Source organism: Lissotriton vulgaris, chromosome 7 (genome assembly GCF_964263255.1).
Source record: "Lissotriton vulgaris chromosome 7, aLisVul1.2, whole genome shotgun sequence".
Lineage (NCBI taxonomy): Eukaryota > Metazoa > Chordata > Amphibia > Caudata > Salamandridae > Lissotriton > Lissotriton vulgaris.
In genome coordinates this window covers 1,644,166,653-1,644,188,533 of record NC_141695.1, presented here as the reverse complement: position 1 = coordinate 1,644,188,533, position 21,881 = coordinate 1,644,166,653, and the positions used below count along the sequence as shown (strand labels likewise).

Genomic DNA, 21,881 nt, shown 5'->3' with positions numbered 1-21,881 from the left:
TCAATAATGTGGTTTGAATCTCAGGTTTGAACCCAGAGATGCGTAACCAAGCATGCCTCCTGAGCATGACACTTGTGTTAATGGCCCTGGCTGCAGTGTCTGCTGCGTCAAGCGCACATTTAATGGATGCGTTTGATAGGAGTTTCCCTTCTTGTATTAGTGTTTCTGCTCCCTCTTTGTAGACATCAGGCAAATGTTGTAGCAGTTGCTCTTGTGTGTCATAATGCGCCCTATCGTATCTGGCTAATAGGGCCTTTGTATTAGAAATTCTCCAGATATTAGCTGCTTGAGCAGCTACTCTTTTTCCAGAAGCTTCCAATATTTTTGACTCCTTGTCTGGAGGAGGGGCATCACCAGTAGTTTGTGAGTTGGCACGCTTACGAGCATTTGAAACCACCAAAGAATCCAATGGCAGCTGTCCCTTAATATAAGTAGGGTCCACAGGCACCGGCATGTATTTTCTTTCAATTCTGGGGTTAACGACCCTTGCTCTTGTGGTTTCTTTGAAAATGTCTCCTGCGTGTTTAAGGACACCTTTCAGCATTGGCAATGTCTTAACTGATTTCTCTGAAGTGGAGAAAGTGTCAAATAGGAAGTCCTCTTCAATTGGGTCAGCATGCATTTCCACATCATGATTTTTTGCTGCCCTTTCAATTAATGCGTTAAATGCAGCATTATCCTCTGTTGGTGAAGTTTTGATAGGATAAGCAGGAGTGTCAGGAATAGTTTGTGACTCCCCGGGTCAACAGGGTCTGTCCAGGCTGGAGTCTGGTCATCCTGATCCGTGTCCGCAGGGTAAGTATATTGTTCATCATAGTCATACTCCATATCTTCATTAGAACGTGTGGGTGAGTATGCAGAAGTGTCTTGGCCATGGTACCTTACAGGCTCAAAAAGGACAGGCGATGTAGAAAAATCCCTTTTCTTTTTGAGTGGGATTTTATATGATTCAAGAGGATTTTCAGACCTGATTTTCCTTTGATAAATAGTAAGCCTGCCAGAGTCGGAGTCGATATGTAGCTTGGACTGCTTATCTAGGAGGGCTCTTGGTACACAATGTCCTCTTCTAGAGAATGACTCCTCTTTCCCATGGACACCTTCTTGGGTGGTTCGATTCCGGGTTTCGGATCGAGCGCCTTAGGGCATGCAGTTGGGGGCTGTCCGAATTTTATTGGTGGCATAGTGTCTTTAGACAGACTGACCTTCTTCGGGGCCGGCGTCTATGTAGGTCCGACCGACTTTGCCTTTTCGCCAACGTGATTTTGGCTTTGCGTTGACTTCGGCGCCTGTTGCTTGGGAGGCGCGCTCTTCTGCCTCGACTGGACGTGTTCCTTCGAACCGCTTTTGGTTTTCTGCTCGAGGCCTTTGACGAGCTGTGGCTTGTCGACTCGTTGCTTCGGATCAAGAACCTTCCGAGACTCGAGTCCCTTGTTTGTGCCGCTGTCCGTCGACGTCAACCTTGTTGGTTCGACATGCTTGACTTTAGTGATGGATTTCAGCGCACCGATCTTCGGTTCGACACCCTTTGTTTGTGACCCTGCAGGGGCGTCGACACTTTTTCGTCGTCGATTCCGATGGCTTCGAACCCTTCGACTCGAAGACTGTCTTCAGCAGTTTCGGCTCGATGGCTTTCGGTTTTGCTTTGAGTAGTTCGACCGATGGCTCGTTTGATATATTCTTAGCCGGGCCGAGACGCGGGGCTATAGAATGTTCGTTGTGATCTTGGCTAAGGCCTTCTGGCGATGCCCGAATCTGAGCCCTTGGAAGCCTTTCAGTGTCTGTTTTAGGCCCCGTAACCACTGTCGGGCCTGGTTCATCGCTTGAGTCGTCATCTACGGCTCCGATGGGCGATACGTCGTCCCTTACCTCGACGATGTTTTCATCACCGACGTCCTCTTCGTCGTCTTCATAATAGGTGGAGCCATGCTCCGAACCGGGATCCGACTGCTGTTCTGGATCCTCAGTTTCGACGGCCTCATCGTCGTCTTCATCGAAGATATTCACAGGGTCGGGCGCTGGCTTCGCCATCATCTGCCTCGCTGCGCGTCGGAGCCTAAGCGTCTTCGACCTGAATCTAGCACAAGCTAGACAATTGTCCTCATTGTGCTCCGGTGATAAGCACTTGTTGCACACTGGGTGTACATCGATGTGCGGGTACTTGGAGTTACAAAGGGGGCATCATTTGAACGGGCTCCGTTTTATCGACGATCGGACCTATGGTGTCGAAAAGGCCACGCGGCTCTCTTAGACGTCTTGCTGTAGAATAATTTGAATAATAACTCGGCACCGATCGAATGCAAATGCTACTTACCAGTATGCATCTGTTCTTGGCATGTAGGGCTGCTGACATTCATATCTGTGCATAGTCCGCCACCTAGTGTTGGGTCCGGATGATTGCACATTGTTGTCCTGGAAGAGTCTTCGAAGTATCACGAGATAGGTGGCTCCTCCCCTGGACTACAGTGCGCATGGGCATCGCCTCCATCCCCAGATTGTTTTTAGCCATAGGCAGAGATGGAGTGAAGAAGTGAGTGATGACCATGCTATGAGCATATGTTTGTATATGAATACATACTGCAGCTGCTACAGGCGCCGGGGAGGAGGGTGGGCGATATGAATGTCAGCAGCCCTACATGCCAAGAACAGATGCATACTGGTAAGTAGCATTTGCAGTTCGAGGCATGTGGGCTGCTGAATTCATATCTGTGCATAGAATACATAGCAGTCCCTCCATTAGCGGCGGCCGCCCGTGCCAGCTGCAGCAGTCTGAAAAAGCGTTTTTAGAACAGCCTGACCAACAGCTGCCTGTTGTTTTGAATGCACGTCTACACAGTAGTGCTTAGTGAAAGTATGAGTGGTAGACCATGTGGCTGCTCTACAGATGTCTTCTAAGGGAATGTTACCTAAGAACGCCATAGAGGCCCCCAACTTCCTAGTGGAGTGGGCCCTCGGTGGTATAGTGAGAGTGCGCTTTGCTTTAGCGTAGCAGATCTGAATGCACTTTACTATCCATCTAGCTATTCCTGCTTTGGAGATTGCATTTCCCTTGTGTTGTGTGGCAAAAGCAACAAAAAGTTGTTTGGTTTTGCGGAAATCTTTTGTCCTGTCCACATAATACATCAAGGCTCTCTTCACATCAAGGGTGTGGAGCATCCGCTCCGCCAGCGTCTCTGGGTTTTGGAAGAACACCGGCAATTCAATAGTCTGGTTTATGTGAAACTGCGAGACCACTTTGGGTAAGAACTTAGGGTTAGTGCGGAGCACCACCCTGTTGGCATGTACCTGGAAGAAGGGTTCTTGGATGGTGAGCGCCTGCAGTTCGCTAACCCTCCGTAGCGATGTGATTGCTACCAAGAACGCCACCTTCCAGGTCAGAAACTGCAGCTCGCAAGAGTGTAGTGGCTCAAAGGGAGGACCCATCAGCCTTGTAAGAACCACATTGAGGTTCCATTCCGGAGCTGGTGGAGTCCTTGGTGGAATGACTCTTTTGAGGCCTTCCAGAAAAGCCTTGATAGCAGGGACCTTAAAGAGTGACAGGTGTTGCCTATTTTGGAGGTATGCTGCCATAGCCGACAGGTGAATGCGGATGGAAGAGTAAGCTAGATTACACCGATACAGGTGAAAGAGGTAACATATGATGTTGTGAATGGAAGCGTCTAGCGGGTCAATGCTGTGCTCCCCACAGTAGACGACAAACCTCTTCCATTTAGCCGCATAACAAGCTCTAGTAGTGGGCTTTCTCGCCTCCCGAATGATGTCCATGCAATCGGGAGGAAGATTGAGGTAGCCAAACTCTAGGACTTCAGGAGCCAGATCGCCAGGTTGAGCTGTTGCGGATCTGGGTGCTGAATGTCGCCATGGCTCTGCGTCAAAAGGCTGGGAGTGAGATGAAGCCTTTGATGCGGTACCACGGAGAGTTCCAGAAACGTGGTGTACCATGGTTGGCGAGCCCACGTTGGAGCAACCAGGATGAGCGTCATCGAGTGTTGCCTGAGCTTGCGTGCCACCAGCGGTATCAGAGGTGCTGGGGGAAAAGCGTACGCAAATCTGCCTGACCAGTTCATCCACATCGCATTGCCCTGTGATTGGGGGTGTGGGAACCTGGCGGCGAAGCTTTGGCATTTTGCGTTCTCCTTTGTGGCGAACAGGTCTATCTCTGGATGACCCCACCTTTGGAAGTACGGTTGGAGTACTGATGGATGTAACTCCCACTCGTGCATCTGATGGCTGTGTCTGCTGAGCAGATCCGCCATCTGGTTGTCCTTGCCTGGGAGATGTTCTGCCATGAGGAAGATGTTCCTCTGAATGGCCCACTTCCACATGCTCTGAGCCAGATGAGACAGCTGTGGAGAGTGTGTACCCCCCTGCTTCTGGATGTAGTACATGGCCGTCATGTTGTCCGTCCGGATCAACACGACCTTGTTGCACAGATGTACTTTGAACGCCTTTAAGGCCATGAAGATTGCCATCAATTCCAACACATTGATGTGCATCTGCCTTTGCTGAAGTGTCCATAGTCCCTGCACCGTGTAATGGAGTACATGCGCTCCCCATCCCTGGAGAGAGGCGTCCGTTGTCAGGATGATCTGTGGGACAGGCTCTTGGAATGGTCGGCCCTTGCAAAGGTTCAGTGGATTCCACCAATGCAGAGAGTTGTACGCCCGACCGCTCACCAACACTAGGTCTGTCAGTTGCCCATGAGCCTGAGTCCACTGACGTGCCAGGCACTCCTGAAGCGGACGCATATGTAGTCTCGCGTGCGGGACAATGGAGATGCAGGAGGCCATCATGCCTATCAGCTGCATGAATACCTTCGCTGGAAGCGAGGTTTGGGGTCTGAATCTTTGGATCAGCGCCTGGATACTGGCGATTCTCACCGAACTCGGCTGCGCAGTGGCTGCCAGAGTGTCGATTGTCGCGCCCAGATACTGTCGCACGTGGGCGGGCTGGAGATGGGACTTTGGGTAGTTCAGAGAGAATCCCAGATCGTGCAGGAGGTGAATGGTGCGTGACACGTGGTCTACGCACTGCTGTTCCGTCTTTGCCTGAATAAGCCAGTCGTCTAGGTATGGAAAGACATGGACGTGCTGGCGACGGAGATGCGCTGCTACAGTCGCTAGGCATTTGGTGAAAACTCGTGGTGCCGTGGTGACCCCGAACGGCAGGACTCTGAACTGGTAATGCTGGTCTAAGATCTTGAATCTGAGATACTTCCTGTGTGATGGATGCAGGGGAATATGGAAATAGGCATCCTTCAGATCCAGCGTTGCTAGGAAGTCCCCTCGTTGAAGCAGGGGAAGCACCTGCTGCAATGTGAGCATATGGAAGTGCTCTGAGTTGATGTACCAGTTCAGGGGCCTGAGGTCCAGGATCGGCCTGAGTGATCCGTCCTTTTTGGGGATTAGAAAATACAGGGAGTAAACCCCTGTTCCCCGTTCTTGCAATGGAACGAGCTCTATCGCCCCTTTTTGCAGCATGATCAGTACTTCTTGCTGCAACAAGGTCAAGTGCTCTACGGACATAGCACGGCCTCTTGGCGGTATGTCCGGTGGAATGGACGTAAGTTCTAGACAGTACCCGTACTGGATAAGGGACCTCACCCACCTGTCCGTGGTGATGGACCTCCACGCCGGCAGGAACTGCTGTAGTCGCCCCCCGACAGGTGTCGTGTGATCGGGGGGAAGTGACAAGACGTCACTGCTTGTTGGAGGCGGTGGACCTGGAGGCATTGTTTCCACGTCCTCTGCCTTTGATATTATTGCCTCTGTAGCCACCCCTGCCCTTGTTGTTGTTATACGAGGACTGGGTGTTACCCTTGTAATATTGCGTGGGCTGGGATGCCTGGCCTCTTGAGGTGCCTCTTGAATTGGAGCGGCGAAAGGAACCACCCCGAAACTGCTGACTTTGTAAAGCCCCCATAGACTTGGCAGTTTCGGTATCTTTCTTCATTTTTTCTAGGGAGGCATCCACCTCAGGGCCGAACAGATGGTCAGGATTCACCGGTTGACCCAGTAATGTGGTTTGTATATCGGGCTTGAACCCGGAAATTCGAAGCCAGGCATGGCGTCTAAGTAACACGCTTGTATTGATAGCCCTGGAGGCAGTGTCTGCTACATCTAGGGCACATTTGATGGATGCATTAGTAATGAGTTTACCCTCCTGAATGAGCATCTCCCCCGCCTCTTTGTAGTGGTCAGGCAAGTGTTGTAGGATGGCTTCTAAAGTGTCATAATGGGCCCTATCATAACGTGCAAGCAGGGCTTGGGTGTTAGAGATCCTCCAGATGTTTGCTGCCTGTGCAGCAATGCGTTTGCCTGATGCCTCAAAGATTTTTGACTCTTTGTCTGGGGGAGGAGCATCACCAGTAGACTGCGAATTCGCCCTCTTTCGTGCGTTGGACACCACCAGGGAGTCCAATGGCAAATGTCCCTTAATATACGTGGGATCCGTGGGCGCCGCCTTATACTTCCTGTCGATGCGAGGATTGACCACCCGCGCCCGGGTGGGCTCCTTGAATACCTCCTGTGCATGCTTCAGCACTCCTTTGAGCATAGGTAGCGTCTTGACTTGCTTCTCGGCTACCGAGAAGGTGTCGACTAAGAAGTCCGCATCCACAGGGTCTGAGTGCAGTTCGACGTCATGGTTCGCTGCAGCTCTCTCTATTAATGCATTAAACGCCGCCGAGTCCTCCGTCGGGGACGTCTTCGCGGCGAAAAGTTGAGTGTCCTGGCCTGACTGCAGGTCATCCGTGTCGCCTCCTGCCGTCCAGGGCACCTGCTCCTCTTCCGGATCCGAGTACGCCGGATAGTTGTACTCGTCGTACTCCTCGTCCACATCAGGCACTGGGGAATGGGCCGGCGAGCGTTCCATGGCTTGTGGAGACAGAGGTTCCATCAGAGCCGGAGAGTCCGCAGAGTACTTTTTGCTCTTAAGTGGAATCCTAAAAGGTTCCAAAGGCGGCTCCGACGTAATCTTTCGCTTGAGGAGCGACAATTTTCCGGTGTTGGCGTCGATGGTCACCTCTCGACGTTCCTCCACCGCGAGCGGCTGGAGCCGAAGCTTCGACACCACCAAGGCAGCTTTCGGCGTCAACACTTCCTGAGAATGTCCGCCCTGCTTAGGCGCGAAGGCCTTCGGCGCCGACTTGGGAGGAAGGGTAAAACGGATGGGCGTTTGTTCCCTGGCAGGCTTCGGCGCCAGCCTAGGCACGACAGTGTCCTGGCTGGGAACCACAGTGGCCTGTTGGATCCGCTTCAAGGATTCTCCCACCTTCTTTGTAAGGGATGCCGAGGGCTGAACCATCTCGAGCGACTCTTCGTCTCCGAGAGCCCGGTCGCCGGCAGACCTCTTCTTCGGCGCCGACGCCCCCTGGCCTGTCGCCCCATCGGCGTGACGCTTCTTCGAAGCCGTTTTCGGGTCCGCGACCCCTTTCGGTGCCGACGCGGCCGCGTCGGAAGTCTTCACCTTCGGTGCCGACCCAGAGGGCTTCGGGTCGGCCATTTTGGCGCGGCTCTTGTGGTCGGCCATCTTGGCGTGGCTCTTCGAGTCGGCCATTTTGGGTTTCGTGGAAGTTGACGCCTCCAGAACCTTCTTTACCAACGCCAGTTTCGGTTTCGGTTTCGCATCCGAGGGTGCGGGACCGGTTGGCTTCACTTTCGTTTTCTTGCCAGAAATGTCCGTGACCGGGCCCGGAGGCGGGGACGTAGGACTTAAAGTAAGATCTCGGGTAAGGCCCGAAGGCGATCCCTCGACCTGGGCCGTATGACGGGGGGAAACCCCGGAGTCCGGTTGGGGATGCTCTTCCTCTGAGCTATCTCCCATCGTGGCACAAATCAGTTCGTCGTCCCCTACCTCACCGGAGACTTCGTCGCAGGCCTCCTCGTCCGCGTCGTAGGTCTCTTCCTCGGACGCGGGGCCAGAGTCCGACTCTTGCACGTCGTCCTCCTCCTCGATCGATTCCTGAAAGATGTCATCAGGTGGGGGTGCCGAAGCCGACAACTGTGCCTGGAGTCGATTAGCACGGCGAATCTTCAAAGTTTTCTTACTCCTAAACTTTGAACACGCCATGCAGGTGTCTTCACGGTGATCCGGTGACAAGCATGTGTTGCACACGGGGTGCACGTCGAGGTGCGAATATTTCGAGTGACATAGCGGACACTTCTTGAATGGAGTCCGCTCCATAGCAAATGCGGTAGTGTAGGCCCGTCCGCGTCGAAGCACGTGGAAGGGCAGTAGGAGATTGGAGCTGAGAGTCAGTAAGAGAACCCGAACGCAACTATACCGACGCCCAGCCTAAAGACCTTTTGGTCTCAAGTATAATCGAACAACTATCGGTTCCGAAGGAGGGAACCGAAAACACATCCGAACCCTATGGCGGAAAAAAACAATCTGGGGATGGAGGCGATGCCCATGCGCACTGTAGTCCAGGGGAGGAGCCACCTATCTCGTGATACTTCGAAGACTCTTCCAGGACAACAATGTGCAATCATCCGGACCCAACACTAGGTGGCGGACTATGCACAGATATGAATTCAGCAGCCCACATGCCTCGAACATAACAATACCGACGACCCCGAAGGCCTTTTGGCCTTTAGAAAAGTTTCCGAACTTGAGTAAAGAAAAGTACATCCGAACCCAATGGCGTAAAAAAACAATCTGAGGATGGAGAGGATGCCCATGCGCACTGTAGTCCGGGAGAGGAGCCACCTATCTCGTGATACTTCGAAGACTCTCCCAGGACAACAATGTGCAATCATCCGGACCCACTACTAGGCGGCGATCTATGCACAGATATGAATTCAGCAGCCCACATGCCTCGAACACCCACTTACAAATCATGTCTACGATTTTTACTTATGCTGTTGGGAGGCCCAGAGACACATCCAGTAGAGTGTGTTGCCTTACTTTGAATGAATATTTCACTGTTCCTGAAAAGCCCCCTTTTACCATTTACTGGTGTTTTTCAGTTGGACTATGCTTTCACTGCTTCTACTGATGGGAGTCTGTGGTTTACATGCATTTCGCTTTTGTGGCAATCGCAGATCCATCTACTGGTAGTATTTGTGGTTTTTCCTAGGGTAATGCTTTCACTGCATTTCGCTGGGTCACAGACATTTTACTAAGGCAATCTTTCAGGTTTGTCAACTATTACAGAAGGGCCCGCCCCATAGTCTACTGAGGTCATCTGTGGTTCAATTGAGCTACACTTGTTGGTATGCTCCATATCCTCACTTCTTGCAGTACTATACATCTGCTAATATAATACATCAGAACATTCAAAACTTTTCAGGTCTGCTACAATTGCTATTACCATGATTCAAACCACAACAAAACCTTATTCCACCAAACACCTATACAACAAAACAGACATTACAACATGCAGGCAATTTTGGCAACCATCAGTCACCCTAAAGTCCTGCTTACCAAACAATATCCACTTTGCATCACATTTCCACTCACACACAGATTCAGAATGGACAGAAGTCAGTTTTTGCAAAAGAAAGAATATTTGGGAATCCACCTATCCCCACTGAACCTAATCAGGGTCATTCAAGAAAACAACTTGGTGAAGGTAGAAACAATTTCAGAGTCCTTGCTTAATAAAGTTTGTACAAACAATGGTTAGAAACCGAAATGGACTTCAATAATACTTAAACTTCCCAAATTCTGGATTGATTGAACACATTTTAAGAAGCCTTGAAATACCTGTGTGATTACACAGGTATGTCAAGACTTCTTAAAAAGTGTTTTGTATCGGAGGAAATGCTTCAAGTGCAGTGGCAGCGTGATTTGTCATATCTAGACCCACGTATTAGCAGTATCTTTAAGCATATTTTTAGGAATTACAGGTGTCCAAATAGTACGTCCTCTGGAACTATGCTAAGCTGATCTGAGGGTGGGTATCTTCGTGTGGCACACCTGCCCGTTGTGCATCGTTCGTTAAGTGTGGTTGGATTGGCAACTTATTTAACCTGCCCTGTGCCATATCCAGCCCATTGAGGTGTTATCAATATTTGTGGCGAGTGTGTCTGATTCTACTTGGTTAACAATAACAGTATTAGTGGAAGTGCCGGGGTGGGGGGGCAGTATGGTATTTTCCTTGACCAGTTTATAGGTCGGGCATTCCCCTGTAACTGGTTCTGTGGGTATCTGGAAGCACAGCTTTGGGATTTTGAGTTTTCATGAGTTGCAAAAAGGTCCATTTGCTTTGTGTCCCACCCTCTAAAGACTTTTTCCATTATATCTTGTTTTAACTCCCACTCCTTTTTGGTACCCGTTTGTCTGCTTAGCCCGTCTGCTTCTGAGTGTTGAACCCTCATGAGCATATGGCTATTAAGGTTTTGTCCCTTTGGATGGCCCATTTCCGTATGCCCTGGGCTAGCTTTGAAGTCAAAAGTGATCATGTTCCTCCCGGCATGTTAAGGTGACATAGTAGCTGTATGGTCTGCTTAATTTCTGTGTTGCAAAGCTTCCTCTAGATCCCATAGGCTCCTGATGTTTAGCTTTCCAATATCTGCTCCCAAAAGGGTGTGGGAAGGGTCTGTGGTAAGGTCGCAAAGGCAGTTGGTTATTTGAAGGGTCTGCTCACTGTGATGTTTTCTATCTTCCAGCATTATAGCGCCTTCTGTACTTTTTGTGACAAGCACTAGGTCCTCCAGACTCCAGGTTGCTTGTGACCATTTGTTTTGTAGCCAGACCTGAATTGGGGGCATATGCAATCCAGCATGTGGAATGAGTGGTATGCAGAATGGCATCATGCCGATTAGTGTCATTACTGTCCTCACTGTCAGAGACCATCCCTTCTTGGTACAGGAGAGCTTGCTCCCTCAATACCATGACCCACTTAAGGACTGGAAACACATCGGTGATCAGTGTTGATCTTGTTCTGTGGATGATTTTTCTAAGTTTAGGATGAAACTCAGCTTGTGAAGTGTTACCATCACTGTATGAATGTTCTTCTGGCATAGCCCTCGCAAGCACAGCTTTACTAATCAGTAATAAGTGTATCCCTTGCCTTAAGTGTGCTCCTACTACTTAAAGAAATCTTTTATCTCAAGAGGTAATACTCCGACTATCTAGGACTAATCTGAGTAACTTCTTGTGTGTGGAGTTCATTGATATGATCAGATAGGCACCCTTGTGGTTTATGGTGGCCATGTGGTCCCCCTTCACTGGCAGCGGTATGACAACTTGTAGCATGGTTAATTTGAACTGCTGCGATTAACTTTTTCAGCTGTCTTAAGTGCAATATTAGTCTTAGTGATGAATCCAGCTTCAGTGCCAGCAGGAAGACTAAGCATACTCCTAGACTCCGCTCTCTTTTTTAAGCTTTTTTATTGCTTGCATTAGCAGAAGTTTGCTTACCTCTTGTAGCAGGTGGGATAAACCTTTTTTGTCTGTCTTGGTTGTTTCCTAACCTACTTGGGAGCTCTTTGCAGTATCCATTGACTACAACATTTAGTGCCCATGTGTCCGAGGTGATTGCTCCCCAATGACCAATGAATTGCCACTATTCTACACCTCCCCCGGTGTTGCTTTTGTGTCTGCCCTCTTCCTGTACCGAGAAAGGCCTTATGTCGTCTGAGAGGTATTGACATTGTTGTGGTTCACTCTGTGTGCTGTGTACCAGACATCTGGAGTGTGCTGATTGAAAACTGCCACTGCCTGAGGTTCTTCTGGCAGGCTTTTATCCCCTACAAAATAACCCCATATCTCAAATGGCCTTTGCTAGCTCGTCTTTTTAAACGTCCTGTAGGGTTAATTTTTGGCATTCAGATGTTATATGCTATGTGATTTTAAGCTGATTGACAATTTTTTTTACTTCATTTGAATGCAAAATAGTATTGCTTGATTGTAACAATTTAAACTTGCTCACAATTTATGATGATCCTTTGCCTAATCATTAACCTTAAACGTAAGCCCGGAAGAGCCCACAGGTGTGATCTCTAACTTCAGAGTCTTTTTTTCAACTGTTGGGTCGGGAACCAAATGGATGGATCTCCAAGAGAATTGATCATTTAATGAAAGAGCGTTGAGGATATTTAATGAAATTAGTATAGAAATAGTAAGACACCGAGGGACTTAGAATACTTTGGACACCACCAGTAAAAACCAAACCCTCCACAGAGAATTAGTGACTGGAGAAACCTACCACGCAACTAGAGAATGTGTAACTGGAAACTCAAGGGAAATAGAGAACACCTCCTTTAGATTCTTTTCCAAGTGGCACCACAAGTCTGTGCAAAACCTACCAACAAGGTCTGTAACCTGTCTCCACCAAAGGCTTGTAGCACTGCAGTCTGCGAAGCATGTGCCAATTGCTAGCCCAAGATCCTGAAAGCGAGAGAGAGAGAAAGAAAAATATGGATACACGACACAATGATGCCATCGCAACAGAAGAAAATGTCTCTCAAGGTCCTCTGCTTGTCTAGAAATGAGGAAAACACAGAAGAAACTAAGCTGGTGCAGGAAGAGGGTTCCAACACGGACGTTGTTTATCTCAGAAGGCAGGAAGCATCAAAGAAGGTGCTGAAAAAGTCTAACTCAATAAATGCCGGCAGGTGCTGTGCAGCAATAAATTGAGCCCAGGTAACAAGACTCAGTCCTTCCCAGCATCGAAGCGCTTGAAGACCGAAAGGTGGTAAAAACTAAAATAGCACCACTCGTCCAAGCTGAAGGACATTGTAGAAGACAAGCCCTTCAAACGCATCTAAACTCCTAAAATCGGTCAAGATTTTGAAGGGTAGGAGGCAACTGAAAAAATCTGCCAGTGCTCGATACTGAGCAAAGGCACTTGAGATCAAGAGGAAGAGGCTTCAGCTTGAAAAAGAAGAAAGACTCTTCCAAAAAAAGACATCAACAAGTCTCAGGGGTTTTGAATCCCATTTAAACTCATTGAGACAAAGTGTCAACAAGCATTTGCAATGCAATAGGTCTCGCATTAGGAAAGTTTGAGCTATTGGCATTGTAAATGACAATTTTTTTATTTATATTTTGTTTTTGAAAATAACTAAATTAATAGCTTTGTCATTTACAATGCCAATAGTTATAACTTTCGCAAATGTGACACCTATAGCATTTGTAATGCAATATGTGTTGTATTTACGTGACTTACATGTATTGATATTACAAATAACAATGGCTTTTAATTTTTTTTTAATAGTTAATAATTAAATAAAAGTTATTGTAATTTATAATGGCAATAGCTTAAAGTTTTGTAAATAACTTTTGTGAAGATTATGTTCAGTGTATTTTATTGTGACGAAATTCCAAGAACAGAAGTGAAATATTAACATGTTTTTGTTACATTTGTAATAAAGCTTCAAACATTGAGAGAGCATATTTGAACCAGGTGTTGTTGAATGGTCGCAGAAATTGATGATGTGGTGGCGCTGAGTGATGTTGTGATGGCAAACGAGTGATGCTGTGGCGTTCAGTGATGCTGTGGTAGCACATAGTGATTTTGTGAGGGTGAGGGGGTGTGAGGGTGAGGGGGTGTGAGGGTGTGTGAAGGTGAGAGGGGGTGAGGGTGTGTGTGAGGGTGAGAGGGTGAGGGGGTGTGAGGGTGAGAGGGGGTGAGGGTGTGTGAGGGTGAGGGGGTGTGAGTGTGAGGGTGAGTGAGGGGGTGTGAGGGTGTGAGGGTGAGGGTGTGTGAGGGTGTGTGAGGGTGGGTGTGTGAGGGTGAGGTTGTGTGAGGGTGAGGGGGTGTGAGGGTGAGGGGGGTGAAAGGGGGTGAGGGTGGGTGAGGGGGGTGAGGGTGAGTGAGGGTGTGTGAGGGTGAGGGTGTGTGAGGGTGAGGGTGTGTGAGGGTGAGGATGGGTGAGGGTGAGGGGGTGTGAGGGTGAGGGGGGTGTGAGTGTGAGAGTGTGGGTGAGGGGTGCAAGGGTGTGAGGGGGAGGGTACACGATTGGTTCGGGCCCCATGCTGGTGGGCTGAGTGCGAGGCCCTGGGCAGCTGCCCACGCTCCCCATGCCTAGCGCCGGCCCTGCGTATACGTACCTGCTTTTGTTATGTATATGTCTACTAGACCTCAATGAAACGTTTGTTGTTATCCTATCGTTTAAGCTATGTTTTGTTTTTAACAATCCCCCCAATCTGTTGTTAACCTCGCCTATCCTTTGACAAATTTCTACCTCACCTACAGCTCAGCCCTGAAGCATGTTCCCCTCACCAGCCACTTTATATGCAAATTTATATGCTTTTGTAGTGACCATGTTTATCAGACCACAATGGAACGTCTGTTTTTATTGTATTGCATATTCTGTGTTTTTGATCAACTCTTGGAATCTTGTTTAGGCACCTGTGAAGCGCTCGGATACCTCCGGGTCTAGCCAATGCTATATAAAACCTGTAAAATAAAAATAAATAAATACCCAAAAGGAACCTCCGATCTTCTAACCTCAAACTGGCCAAAACCCCTCGCATCCGCAGAGCCAGAGCAGGTGAAAGATCCTTCTCACATAGTGGCCATAACCTGGAAAGAGCTCCCGGCAGGCGGCAGGCAGCAGGCGGCAGGCATCAGACTCGCCCCCCACCCTGAACACCTTCAGGAAGGCCCTCAAGACCTGGCTTTTCAACTAAACAGAGCTGCAGAACCCCCACCCCCTAGAGCCTTGAGACTCTCACGGGCGAGTAGCACGCTTAAAACCCCTGGTTGATTGATTTATTGATTGATTGATTGATTGAAGATCTAGAACTTTCCACTCCATTTCTGAGCTTCGGAAGCAGTCTAATGTGTGCTTGCTCTCAATGTGTGTTTAGAACAAACACACATTGTTTACATACAGTAGAGTAGCAGAACCTAGCATAACATAATGCAAATTAATTTTAATGACACATTTTCTGTAGCTTAAGTACTAGCATTGAAAGAAATTATATTTACAAACTTTAAGCCCTTCATTTAAACCCCATCATCTACTTTAATAATGCAGTGTCGCTCATTCAACACCAAAACGTCCCTCATTCAAACCCCAAATGTCTGCCATTTTTTTTTCAAAATGTCTTTATTTAAACCCAAAAATGTTCCAGATATTCCATATAATTTCAAACCCAAAGTGTACAACGCTTGAACGACAGTATTCATCCTCAGCACCGCTCAAAGCTAAGTCTCCGTACCAAAACCTGTAAACACCCCCTCCTTTAAATACCTCACACGATTAATATTAAAAAAGTCCCTCGTTTAAACATGTTATAGTTAACAACAATAACATGAAAGAAAAAAGCTCAATAGACTATTGAACTACATTGCGTCGCTTGTATGGACGGGGGTACCAGGAACTACAATTTCATATAACATCATTTAAAGTGCTAAAAAGGCAGATATTTTGCCGGCAACAAACAGTAAAACAAGTGAGGAACGAAGGAACAACAGAGATAATAGGCATAAGCTCGAATAAATCTATTTTTTAAGAAGAAAAGCATCGCCTGAGGAAATGCCGCACTCACAGAATTTCCGGCCCTTAATCTAAAACGCTTGCGCACTGCTCGTCGTGTCTTGACGCACGTGCCACTCTCACGATTCATGGTCCGTAAACTCCCGCTAACGAGCTTGCGCAGTGTGGCGGCCATGTCATACCCAGGCAAGATATCAGTATTTTCCTATGCTGTTACGAGATCAAGTACGCATTAATCTTCTCTACTCGAATTCCGAAAGCTAGGCACACTACCCTTTTGCGATCAAAAGCACGTGAACATATTGAAATAATTACATTTAAAAATAGACTATTTAGTGGGACAGAAAATGTCAAAGAATTAGACATAAAACAAACTTCTTACGCACTATACTACCTAGAAAGAAGTCCAACCAGCGAAAGCCTAGTTATGAGTATAAAAAGATACAAAACACCTTCTGCGGCGTGTGAAAATCTACCCATGTGCATTTATTTATTATTTATTGGGTTGATTATATAGGGGGGGGTCATTTCCGTCAGCAGATAGAGGTCTGACATCCACCCAATTACATACAGAAACAACAGTGGCAACTACCAATACTACTAGGAACGAGAGTGCCGCCACGACTGCCCGCGGCGACCCGGAAGCTCTTGGCCGACCGGAAGTCCCGCCTCCCGGGGTCCGCGAGCTGCCGGCGCATGGAGCGCCCTGCCGTCCGGTGTAGCCCGGGTCCCCAGGAGGGGGCCGGGGAGAAGGAGGAGTGTGGCGCCTGTTGCGGGGCTCCTCTGACCTGAGGGAGCCCCGATTTAGATGAGGAGACACGCCGTGAGGAGCCCCGCCGGAAGAGCGCAGTTGGTGAGTGGGGCCCAGGGCTGATGTGAAGTGCGTGCGTGCCTGTGTGTATGCCTGAGGGGGGGGGGGGGGTGAGCGCGCGTGTGTGCGCGAGGGAACGTGTGTGCGCATGCGTGACTGTGTGTGATTGAGAGAGAATGCGAGGTAGGGGATAGTGTGCCTGTATGGGTGCCGTATGCCTGCCTGTGCATGCGCGCGCCTGTGTGTGCGTGCATGCGTGCGTGCGTGCATGCAGAGGGGTGGGGGCTGCCTGTGTCTGTGTGTGAGCAAGGGCTTTGCACCGCGCATGCGCAGCTACCAGACGCTCGCTCCCGAGGTGAAATCTGACTCGTCAAAGCGCGCGTCTGGTAGCTGTCCACATTCCTAAATACGGGCCACAATAGGTCTGAAGCAGACACCTTCAATGCTCACGCATTGAGGGTAGGTCTGCTCGACCTAAAAAGGGGAATGCGGAGATCAAACCTGCAACAACACTGGAGCTACACGAGGAAGAGTTCTATGACTAGAAGGGTTACATCGACGAGACTTACTTTCAAAACCCAGAAGCCCTCTAAGAGTAAGACTAGCAAGATTTCTTTGCTGATTTGCTCGATTCAGTTCCTACCCTTCAAGACCACTACTGTCAGATGTACTTGCAGTGCACAATGAACTTATCAAGTGTAAAGCACACACCTATGAGGCACACCTTGAAGAAGAACAGGCAATATGTATTTCTTTCTGGAGACTAATGACCTACTAGAATAAAAACTTGATCCTGTTGATGCTTCTAAACATCTTCTACTAGTAGAAGGCAGCATTAAGAGGACCTGGCTCCTGCAAGGGGGGTGACCACCTATGGGTGGAGAAGAAATATAAAAACTCTTTCCAAGACCCCATTTTCATCTGGTGGAAATGCAGTGGCTGACTCAATCGTACGAGTTACTTACCTTCGGTAATGATGTATCTGGTAGAGACTAATCTAGCCGCAGATTCCTTCACGTAGAATTATCCCCAGGCGTGAGACTGGACCCTGAAACCTTTTTGTCACAGCATCCCTGCGTGCCGGCACCACGTGACTCCGCCCTGACATCCTCCGCGTCCGTGACGTCAGCAAGGACACAAGTCCCACCCCCGCGTGCCTACGTCCGTTTTCTTCAGAGAATTTTTCTGCGCCACAACGCGGGCCCATCACCAGCAAAAACTGTGAGAATATTGTAACAGTGTGCGAAAAAGCCCCACTAAAAAGAAGGGAAAGAAACAATGGTGAGGAACAGAACCATCCAGAATAGAGCCCATTACTGAGGAACCAAGGTCTGGAATGAACGAACAGGGCACCGCTACTGGAAAGCAATCCTGCAAACAAAGACAACAGCCTCCCCGGGGCAGAAGCGTTTGAAAATACACATCAGATCAAGAAGGCTGCAGCCACTGCCCAGAACATAAAGGGACACCAAGGTCAGAACATAGAGCAATGACCAGTCAACATCATACAACACCAGTAAGAAGAAAGGCAGAAGAAAAAGAAGAAAGGCAGAAAAAGAAGAAAAAGAAGTAAGCAGAAGAAGAAAGGCAGAAAAAGAAAAAAGGCAGAAAAAGAAGAAAGGCAGAAAAAGAAGAAAAAGAAGAAGAAAGGCAGAAAAAGAAGAAGATGGGCAGCAAAAGAAGAAGAAGGGGAGAAGAAGAAAGGCAGAAGAAGAAGAAAGGCAGAAGAAGAAAGGCAGAAGAAGAAGAAAAAGAAGAAGGGGAGAAGAAGAAGAAAGGCAGAAGAAGAAGAAGGGCAGAAGAAAGGCAGAAGAAGAAGGGCAGAAGAAAGGCAGAAGAAGGGCAGAAGAAAGGCAGAAAAAGAAGAAGGGCAGAAGAAGAAGAAAAAGAATAAGAAAGGCAGAAGAAGAAAGGGAGAAGAAGAAGGAGAAGAAGAAGAAAAAGAAGAAGAAAGGCAGAAGAAAGAAAAAGAAGAAAGGCAGAGGAAGAAGAAGAAAGGCAGAAGACTGGATTTCAACAGCCACACCGAAAAGCGCCTTAGTAATAAGGCGGGTGAAAAGAGGAAACAATCTCATAAGTCCCCGAAAGCCAGTAGCAAGGGCATAAAGGCCCTTGGCCGGACCAGAAGAACCGGCAGACACCGCCGGGTACCTAACCAGGAACCGTCCAGGAAACAAGAAGAGAACAAGTAGGATGAACGAAGCCGCCAACACAGGAATTAACCCTTCTGGACACCAGACCAACAGCAAACCAGAGGCAGAACGCCGCCAGACAGAGGACCAGGCCAAGAACAAACCAGAGGCAGAATGCCGCCAGACAGAGGACCAGACCAACAGCAAACCAGAGGCAGAACACCGCCTCACGCCGTAGCCGTCCAAGAAACACACCAGCGGCATATAGCAACACCAAGAAGGAAAAGGAACCCACAAGGGGAAGACCACCCTTCCCAGCATAAGACCGGCAATCCAATAGCTACAAATATCCCACGCAGGGTAGGACATGGCCCAAGAAGTATTGGAACCACTCTGAGGGAAGAAACCCGCATCAGAGAACAATTTAGAAACCCTGCGGCAAAAACCACAGAAGGCTTAGTAAGCAGCCAAAAAGAACACTCTTGCCAATGGGGGATGAACCCAAACTAAAGAGGTAGGCCAACTCGGGGCCTGGAGCGCACGGTATCCCTCATGGAAAGTGTAACGTGCACCCCACACCAGATTCCAGGAGCAGTGGGGTAACACCTCCCAACAAATCATCCACGGAGGAGGACAAAGCCCAACCAGAAGACGTTGAATGGCTGAGTCTGCCAGAGAATTAAAGCAGCAGGGCCCCTTCAAAGGGAAGGTCAACTAGATGCTCCCTAAGAGTTTCAGGAAAAACAGCATCACCTAGCCAAGCATGGTGAAGGAGAGCCACAGAAGTAGCCCTAGCATGGCAAGTAGCATCGGTGATGTCCAAAGCCGCACGAAGAATAATTGCGGTCAACTCTTTACCAGTCAACACAAGGACCCGCAGATCAGCACGGCCACCCTCATGAGAGACACAAGAAAGAAGGGACTCCGCCAAACCCCACAGGCTAGAAGTAGCCCTGGTTAACATACACAAAGTATTAGGCGCTCTCAAGGCAGCACTGGAAGAAGCGAAGACATTACGCCCCCATGAATCTAATCACCAGGCCTCCGGAGACAGAGGGAACAACACTCCAGGCAAACACGGTGGAGCACCTTGAGTAGAAGGGTGAAAAGAAAGACAGACCACGTCATGCGGAAGAGGCCGATGGCGGTGCAGAACACGTGATGCACTGGATCGCCTGTGGCAGGGCGCCTCCAGGCCCCCAATAAGCGAATCATGGAGTGACGCCTCAAAAGGAAGAAACCACACCCGGCCACCAGAGCCCTGGTGGAGGATCCCCAATAGATGGCCTGTAGAAAAAGGAGGGGCAGGTTCACCCATCCTCAGAATACCAGCAGCCGTAGAACAGGCTGAGCCGCCCATCCCCGATTCCAGGGGTGAGCGTCCAGCCCCAACCTAGTGGAGAAGCCACCAAGGAATGAGGGACCCGAAGAGCCTCAGACTGACAAAATGCCAGTGTAGAAGCCAGCTGCGAGCCCAGGATAGAAGGGTTTGAGGATATTGGCCGCGATGACAGCAAAGAGCCTCCTCTAGAAGACGCCGGCGAAAAGGCAACCACATAGCACCCTTCCTCCGGGGAGGAGCACATCGACAGATGACACACCTCAGGAAACAAAGGGACTTCAAGAGACATCCAAAACCCGGCGTCCGTGGAGGTCGTCAGCGGCTCCTGATCGGCGTCATGTGGCGTCGGAGGGGACACCTGCGGCGTCAGCTCAGCCACAGACTGAGCCGTCGCCCACACCGAGGAACGAGGAGGACTTGGAGAAAGCACCCCAAGACCCCACCTCTACCCGTGACTCCACCAGAGCCAGGGAGGGAGGCTCCTAGTGCCGAATTGGCACTAGCTCGACCTCTGGTGAGGCAGCTGCCTGCTCAGAGGGCCAAGGGGGACTTGGGGCAAGCAGGGGGTCCAAGCGATCACCTACGGTACCACAGGGAGCCCCCATAGGGATTTGCGGCGAGAGAAAGACGCTAGGCGCGGAAGAAGGGAGCACCGAAGGAACACACCCAGACGGCACCATTCTCCTACAACCCAGAGTCAAGATCTTCGGCACCGGAGCCGCCCGCGACTCCGCGGAAGTCCCCACAAGAGGCAAGGGATTCGCGGACGTCTCAGGAGGTGGAGAAAGAGCCAAAGAAGCCTGCAGAGCCATAGAGTAGGCTGTCATATGGGCCCTAGTCACCTCTGCGCCGGAAACCGGCAGATAAGGAGGCGACAGGTGGGAGCGCATGTCCAGGAGGGAGCAGGAGCCCACAGTGAAAGGAGGACAAGGCCTCAGAGATAAACTGAAGGACCTACCAGCGGGTGAGCCACGCCCTTGGGTCCGCAGGGAAAGACTATGTCGCAGGCGAAACCGGCGGTTCCTTGCTTCCGAGGCAGGGGACGGCATGCGTTGCAGCTCTCTGAGTCCCGGTGCCCACCCAGGCAACACACACACAAACTGGGTGAGAGTCTGTCGCAGACATGGGACGGGCACAAGAGGGACACGTCCTGAAGCCCGAAGGCATTTGCACACTGTTCCGTAACGTGAAAAGGGGATGGAAGGCCTGAAAACAGGCCTGAGCTCAACCGGGTCCGCGTCTCACGTGGAAAGAAAAAAACTGACGTAGGCGCGCCGGAGTGGGACTTGTGTCCTCGCTGAGGTCATGGACGCGGAGGACGCCAGGGCGGAGTCACGTGGTGCCGTCCGTCCGGAATGCAGGGATGCTGTGGCAATAAGGTTTCTGTGTCCAGTCTCACGACTGGGGAGAATTATGTGAAGGAATCTGCGGCTAGTAGTCTCTATCAGATATTTTGACCACAGCCAAGAACAGAGCTAATGTCCCTACATCAACCTGACCACCCCTAGAGAAGGCAAGCAAGAGTGTGGAAATGGTGGGCTGATGAATACAGCAAGCAGCAGATATACAATGGAGAATTGCCAGCTCCAGTGCACATCTCAACAGCAATAGCCACCTACAACAGCAAGAAATTGAAGAACTAATTCCACGCCTTCCCTGTCTGTATATGAAATAAGCAAAGACAGTCACCCAGGAAGGAAGCTCATCTCCAATATCGACCTCAAAACACACACTGTACACTGTGGACAATAGCACACAGATGTGCGCTGGCACAACCTTAAGGAATCAAGCCTGGCTGGAAGTCTGAAGTTTCAAGACCATAAACATTCCCTTCCTGAGAGCAACCAGTTTGGTGCTGCAGTAGTACATCTATAAAACATGGAAGGCACAAAATTGTCCTAAACTTACTGAATGTAGAATGTACATTCTCAAACCATACAATGACAATCTTGTATAGTTCTTACCTTTCTAAGTGATTAATGCAGGAATCTATAGATCGAGAGGACTCCATCGCCGTTTTCTGAACTGCTGGGTTAACTCCTGGCATAATTTGTAGATCTCTTATGGATGGTCGATATCTGGGTAAAGTATAGAATTCATTAGAATCTGATGAAAAGGTGCTGGTATGCAAAACCCACTCCTAAAGCCCAGTATAAACATGCAAAAGAGCGACGGATAGATCTTCAGAGGAGGGTGGGTAGTTG

General features: G+C 49.4%; 1 protein-coding gene across 4 annotated transcripts in view; it reads right to left on the bottom strand.

Annotated features, from left to right (window-relative positions):
* The window catches only part of STAU1 (staufen double-stranded RNA binding protein 1), a 576,538-nt gene that overhangs the window by 134,405 nt on the left and 420,252 nt on the right, over positions 1-21,881 (bottom strand). For all 4 annotated transcript variants that reach the window (XM_086932622.1, XM_086932620.1, XM_086932621.1 and 1 more), the window contains one exon: positions 21,642-21,755. In XM_086932622.1, the coding sequence (XP_086788748.1) occupies positions 21,642-21,755 (114 nt within the window). The remainder of the gene's footprint in view (positions 1-21,641; positions 21,756-21,881) is intronic.